The sequence below is a fragment of the Quercus robur genome, chromosome 2 (assembly GCF_932294415.1).
Source record: "Quercus robur chromosome 2, dhQueRobu3.1, whole genome shotgun sequence".
NCBI classification, from domain to species: Eukaryota; Viridiplantae; Streptophyta; class Magnoliopsida; order Fagales; family Fagaceae; genus Quercus; species Quercus robur.
This window is the reverse complement of record NC_065535.1, coordinates 6582108-6589158: the sequence shown is the minus strand read 5'-3', so window position 1 is coordinate 6589158 and position 7051 is coordinate 6582108. Positions and strand designations below refer to the sequence as shown.

The window sequence follows — 7051 nt, the reverse complement described above, 5'->3', positions numbered from 1 at the left end:
ACAATAATATGGAGGAGTGGGATCCTGTTTTGGTACATACCCAATTTGAATTAAGGCTATATGACCTAACCTGGCAAGACATGCCTATTTCACTTTCCTGTAATCAGATTCATAGATAATTCGTGACAGAAAAATTTAAGCTTGATCAGCCGAACTTTAAGAACTTACACATGTATACTTGGCTCGGTTCAAATTGATTTATATCTCTCAGTTTTAAGTTCAATTAAAATTGTCAAGAGTCTCATAACTCAATTAGTGTTTTCAAATAAGACATTTAACATTCAAATCTCTTTCCTAATCAATCTAATTATCCAAAGGAAAAAAATATAAAGTTTGGATTGGCATATTATAAAGTTGGTTAGGTAAAACAAAAAACATTTACAAAAACAAGCCATGATTATTTTCTAATATCAGACTTGGTAAAGAGAGAGAAATGATAGGGCATTCCAAAGATGCCGAAGAGATAGGGTGTTTCACGGAAAACGGAGACAAAAAAGGTATTTCTAGCCAATAGGCATAGTCTTGGCTGATTGGAGGGGAGGTTAGTGCAAAGCAAATTGCCTAATACACGGGTTCTTTAATATATAGTCTTGCTGGTTACCATCACTATCAATCTATATCTGCATTTGAAGAACGCAATTGGCAATATCAACATCATTTGATCCAAATTTCAAAAATGACATTATAATACACTGCGACATAATTATGATCAAACTACCCTATAGTTATGCTGATAATCCCCCTAAAAAAAGACCTTAGGGCTAATAACCCCCCTACAAAAAACCTTAGGGCTAATCTAATCACAAGTCAAATCTAATCACAAGCTTAAGCTCGATTATTAGACACGCTAAGCTCAAACAATGTATTGCATTGGTGTACAAAACGAAGGTGATTTGAGTGTGTATATTTGGAGGGGTAGGTATATTCACTTGTACAGGTGTTCCTTTTTGAACTAGGACTAGGCTCGAGTGGATTAGCTCCCCATACTTACTTCTTATCGTGATAGTTGATTCAAATCAATATGGTATGACCTAAGTAAAAATTAAAGGAATTAACAATATGAAGAGGAAATAACAAATTCAACAAATATTACACAGAGGCATTCCAACTAATTTATGAATGAATACGTTTTCATTAACAACTGTAACATCCAAACACATAATACACTACTAAATTATTACACTACTCATCCTCGGTGTACTCATCCTTGTTGTCGTCTTCATTGTCAGACTCATCGTCAATAAACTCATCTTCATTGTTTACTCCATGAAGATCTCTTTCAGCAATGATGGAGGCATCAATTGTCATTCCCTCTAGATCATCCCGAGCCCAACGAAGGTTGTCACTCACAACCTCATTACTACTTATATTGTAGGGAACATTTTCAGAAAAACTATATATGTCATCCTCCTCACGTTGGGGACCAACACCAGCATCAAACACGTCCCTAGCTTTAGTTTTGACAACAGCATACCAATCTTTGTGCCTTTTATCTTCCACATAAAAAACTTGTGTAGCTTGAGATGCCAAAACATATGGTTCATCTATCATTTTATCCCCACCATGTATGAAGTGTGTAAAGTTTACCATAGGAAACCCAAATTCATCAGTCCTATATCCTCTCCTATGTTGGTCATGAACCCATTTACACTTGAATAACACATGTTTGATCTTGTCAGAATAATTCAACTCAATTATATCACTTAAAATACCATAGTAAGTATTGCCCCCATCAGTAGCCACACTAACTCCACTATTCTGCGTTTTCCTATTTGCCTCATCATTTACACTCCTAAATTTTAAGCCATTTATTACATAATGCTTGAACCGCTTTACATAAATATACGGCCATTTGGACAATGCAACAAGGGTATCACTAACTCCCTCCCTTTCCTTATCAGCACCAGTGAGGGACATCACCTAACATCAGTTGGCCAAAATAAAATAATTCATATCAGTACAGTTAATCATGGTTGAGACAGTGTTACAAGTTTAATAAGTTGAAAATGTCATACGTACGTGACCCCCAAACCAAGTACAAAACTTCTCCATGTGGTGCTTATATATAATGGCATCGGAAACGTTACGATTGTGGCCTTTTCGAAGTTCATCCTCTATCAATCTTTTGTGCATCCTGTGCAGGCAATTGTATTAGGGTTAATAGACCTTACGAACATTGGATTGACGTGCAATTATATTTGTATATGTAATACTTACTCACGAAAGCGGTTGATGTTTTCAGAATTGAATAAAACGTAGCGATGGGCTTGGGTCCACTCTTTATTGTTTAATGTCATGATCGAAACCACCCCCGTTGACTCCTCAATCATCCTGGTGGGTCGATTGAATATAGTTTCCACTCCTTCCATATACCGTGAACAGAATGTTAAGCACTCCTCTACTATGTATCCTTCAGCAATAGACCCTTCCGGAGCAGCTCGATTTCGTACGTAAGACTTAAGACGTGAGAGGTACCTATAAAGGAATGATGAGAGAAATGATATTGGCAATGGTAATTCGAACACGTACATGAAACTGGAAGTTGATCAATAATATTACACACATCTTACCTCTCAATGGGATACATCCAACGGTAGTGCACTGGACCACCAATCTTAGCTTCAGCAGCTAAGTGCATGACCAAATGTATCATCACTGTAAAGAAGGATGGAGGAAATATCTTTTCCAATTCACACAATGTCACTGCAATCTCTGCCTCACTAGTCACAATATCTGCAACCGTAAGGGTTTTGGAACAAATTTCTCTAAAGAAGCAAGCTAACTTTATCAAAGGCCTACTAACATGAGATGGCAAAGACCCACGTAATGCTATGGGAAAAAGTTGCTGCATCAATATGTGATTATCATGACTCTTCAAACCAGAAATCTTGCGTTCTTTCATATTCACACGCCGTGAGATATTGGAAGCGTACCCATCGGGCACTGTTACATCCTTCAAAACTTGCAAGAAACCATCTATCTCCGATGAAGTCATATGAAAACATGCAGCTGGTATGGTATACTGGTCATCACTTTTTCGTTGTAGGTGGAGTTCACTCCTTATCCCTATGTCCGCCAAGTCAAGGCGTGCCTTGTAATTATCCTTCGTTTTATCCTTCAAGTTCAACAATGTGCTTAGTATATTGTCCATCACATTCTTCTCTATATGCATCACATCAAGATTGTGTCGCAACTTGTGATCCTCCCAATAAGGCAAGGAAAAAAATATACTCCTTTTCTTCCAACCACTCTGGTCTGCCTCCCTTCTCTTCCTTTTTTTGTAAGCAAGCTGACATTTCCTACCCAGACAACGTCCAAGTAAATGTTCAGTTTCCACAATAATGTCAGATGTAACTGGTGGTTCAGGAGCCAATCGAGTATCAATAGATCCATCAAATGACAGACCATCTTTGCGGAAATCGTGGTCAACATCCAACCATCGCCGATGTCCCATGTAACAGAATTTGCGACCATTTCTCAAATATCGAGACTCGGTCTTCACGGCACAAGAAGGACACGCCAACTCACCTTTGGTACTCCAACCCGACAAATCTGCGTATGCAGGAAAATCATTTATGGTCCACATCAATGCTGCACGCAATTGGAATACTTCTTTTGAAGATGCATCGTATGCTTGTACTCCAACATCCCATAACTCCCTTAGTTCTTCTACTAACGGTTCTAAGTACACATCTATAGCAATCCCTGGCGAGGTAGGACCAGGAATAACTAATGATAGAATCAAAGATGACCGTTTCATGCACAGCCAAGGTGGGAGATTGTACGGGACCAACATGACAGGCCACGTACTGTGACTAGTACTCATAATTCCGAAGGGGTTGAACCCATCCGCAGCTAATCCAAGTCTGACATTACGAGGGTCAGATGAGAAGTGTAAATGCTTACTGTCAAACATTTTCCATGCATCTGAGTCAGCAGGATGCCGCATTACCCCATCATCAGTACGACCATTAACATGCCATTTCATAGAACTAGCCAGATCGGGTGACAGAAATAGTCGCTGCAATCTTGGCTTTAAGGGGAACCACCGTAGGATCTTCGCAGCTTTCTTCTTCCCCTTACTGGATGAAGCATGCTTACTAGCAACAGATGCCTCATTTGTTTTCCACCTTGAAGCTTTACAACAAGGACACGCCTCGAGGTTAACATTTTGCTTCCAAAACAGCATACAATCATTGGGACAAGCATGGATCTTCTCATAACCCAAACCCAAATCTCGAACTATCTTCTTAGCCTCATAATGGTCCTTTGGCAACTTAGCGTCTGAAGGAAGCATATCCATCAGGACTTGTAGCAACAGAGTAAATGACTTATTTGTCCAACCACACAGAGTCTTCAACTGGAACAACACGACAATGGCTGAGAAAATGCTAAATTTTGTACAACCTTCATATAAAGGTTTGTCTACATCATCTACCATCTTGTAAAACTTCTTGGCGTCATCATTTGGACCTTCACCCGGACATTGCACAGTTGGACCTTCTTCCATTGGTTCGGGTGGGATTTCATGCGGGGGGCACAAATCGTGCAACATCCCATGGAAATCACCATATGGATTTTGGGTTTCTTGCACATGAGAGCTCCCACATTCGGTAGCTGGCGTAGCAGCCGCCGATTCACCATGAAATTTCCAAACTTTGTAATTTTTAAGCATCCCCGAAGCCCAACAGTGCTCACGTACCACATTTAGCGGTTGTATAAGCAAATTCACACATTTCACACAAGGACATAAGATGTTCCCATTGCGTGCAGATGGAGCAGCAAATTCCACGAATTGGTTTACACCTTCAAAATATTCCCTTGTACCCCTCCGCTTCTCCATCCAACTTTTGTCCATTGCGATACAATATTTACGGAATTTTACCTACACCAAGATTTGTTACTACAGAGATACTAATTATTATAATTACATTCATTTGTCATTTGTTAAGAACAGACATACCCAAGTATGCGGCTATTTTCTTAGAACAATAACACTTGTCCTAGACTAACTCAATGTGATAACCCCCTAAAAGTAGTTAAGCATAAGTGTTTACAAAATATGAAAAAAAATACCAAATTCATGTAATTGTAATAATTATTACATACTTAATAATTATTAAGTCTATAATACCATGATGCTCAATTACTTGGCTCATAAGGAGTATCTATGCATTTCATTTTTATTCATCTATTGTGAAATTCTGTTTAGGTTATTCGAATGTTGTGGCCTATAGTTTTCTAATACTTACAATTCAGACCAGAAAAAGGGGGGTCTCATCTATCGTGAAATTACCATTAGTTTATTAGAATGTTGTGGACTTTAGTTTACTAATGCTTTCTGTCATAGAAAAGCAAATGGGGGCTTAAGGGGTACTAACTTGGGGTTAATCACAAACATTAAGATCTTCTTGATTTCAACTTTAATATGTTCCTTCATACCCTCGCACAAATTATGATACCTCAAATTAATGGTTTGCATTTAGGTATAATATCTGGAATGTAAATGGATATTGAACAATTTAGACAAAACTCACGAATTCTTTATCTTGTTTTTCTTTGTTTGTTGCTCTGCATTTTACGTTGGTGTAGAATTTTGTGAGACTATTTACTATTGTAGCTTGATGCATTTAATGGATTAATACTACAAGATTTGAATATCATAATATTATAATTATTAATTATTTTTTTGTCGAAGTCGCCTATATTTGCTTCTACGAAAAACAAAGACGCCTATAATATCTCTTGGTCTGCCATAATTTTATTTTGTTATTCTTTTGGACAGTCATAACATGTTTTGAATAATAAATTGTTGGAGTAAAAAAAAAAAAAAAAACAACACTTTTTTTCTACTTGAGTGCATGGTTGGTAAAGAAATACAGGTTTTTGCTTTTTTAAATCTTTTTTATAAATGGTCTATTTATAATTTTGTTGAATGAGCAAAAAATTTCAAGATAATATTTTTTATTTCTATGAAGGACTCCATCAATTTAGGTTTTTTTTTTTTCTTGCAAGTAATTATTATTATTATTATTATTATTGATTTTGTATTGTCTTAGTATAAAATGTTTAAATTTTAAGTTCCCATGTGTCTTTTGTAACAAGAAAAGAAGGTATATTCTTGATGATGATGAGTTGTTCTATTTAATGATCTTTTGTTGTATATTTGCTTCTCATAGTGCTTATTACAAGTGGCTGTCTTGGATATTGCATGATAGTGCTAATGCTTTTATATTGATTTCATCCTTTTCAATTTTGGGCTTTTCTAGGACTTGTATGTAATTATATTCTTAAAATCTTAATTAATGTACTTGGGTGATGAGGGGGAAAAATCATTCATATGACTTGAATTATTTGGAGTAGCAAGTATGGTCAAACTATATTTCCAGTGGTGTGCCCAAATAGAATTTTAATTTAAAACTATCTCGAAATGGATTTGATAGGTGAATCAATCCCAAATTTTCACAGCGTTATCTGTTATAATTATTTGGGGTACTAACATCTCAATTATTTGGGGTACTAACATCTCAATTGATAGAATTATTTGGGGTACTAACATCTCAATTTTTATTTTCCTATTCCACTCATTAAATTAATATATACTATCTAATAAAATAATATAATTCAATCTCTCTCTCTCCCTTCTCCCCCATGCCAACAACAAAAAATATTATTATTTTTTTAGGATACTAGACCAATACAAGGCAGTATGCTGGGGCCTTTTTAGTACTTTAATGGTAAAATTTGCTTACATATGCCATTTGCATGGCCAATTGTGAATGCTCTAGAAAAGAATGGCAAATGCCAAATGCCAAATTTTTGGTATTTGGAAAACAAACACCAAAATCATTGTTCCATGGGTGTTTCAAATCTCAAATATTTTTCCAACACGCAACAGTGTGGTTCTATAAATAAAACCGCATAGTGGCGTGTTGGAAAAAAATTTAGTATTTTTTTGTTCACGTAGGTGGACCCTCTATTTTTCTATATATTGATTTATATTCCCTCACACTGTCTCTCTCTCTTCCCTCTGCTTCATGTCTCTACTCTC

The 7051-nt window shown here is 36.5% G+C and overlaps 1 protein-coding gene across 1 annotated transcript; it reads right to left on the bottom strand.

Annotated features, from left to right (window-relative positions):
* Positions 1 to 1125: 1125 nt before the first annotated feature.
* LOC126711985 (uncharacterized) lies at positions 1126 to 4879 on the bottom strand. The gene is made up of 4 exons (XM_050411294.1): positions 2571 to 4879; positions 2218 to 2475; positions 2020 to 2134; positions 1126 to 1920 (listed from the first exon to the last, which is right to left on the bottom strand). Exons 1-4 carry the CDS (start codon positions 4856 to 4858, stop codon positions 1183 to 1185), a joined length of 3399 nt encoding a protein of 1132 aa, XP_050267251.1. The 5' UTR covers positions 4859 to 4879; the 3' UTR covers positions 1126 to 1182.
* Between the last annotated feature and the right edge of the window lie 2172 nt (positions 4880 to 7051).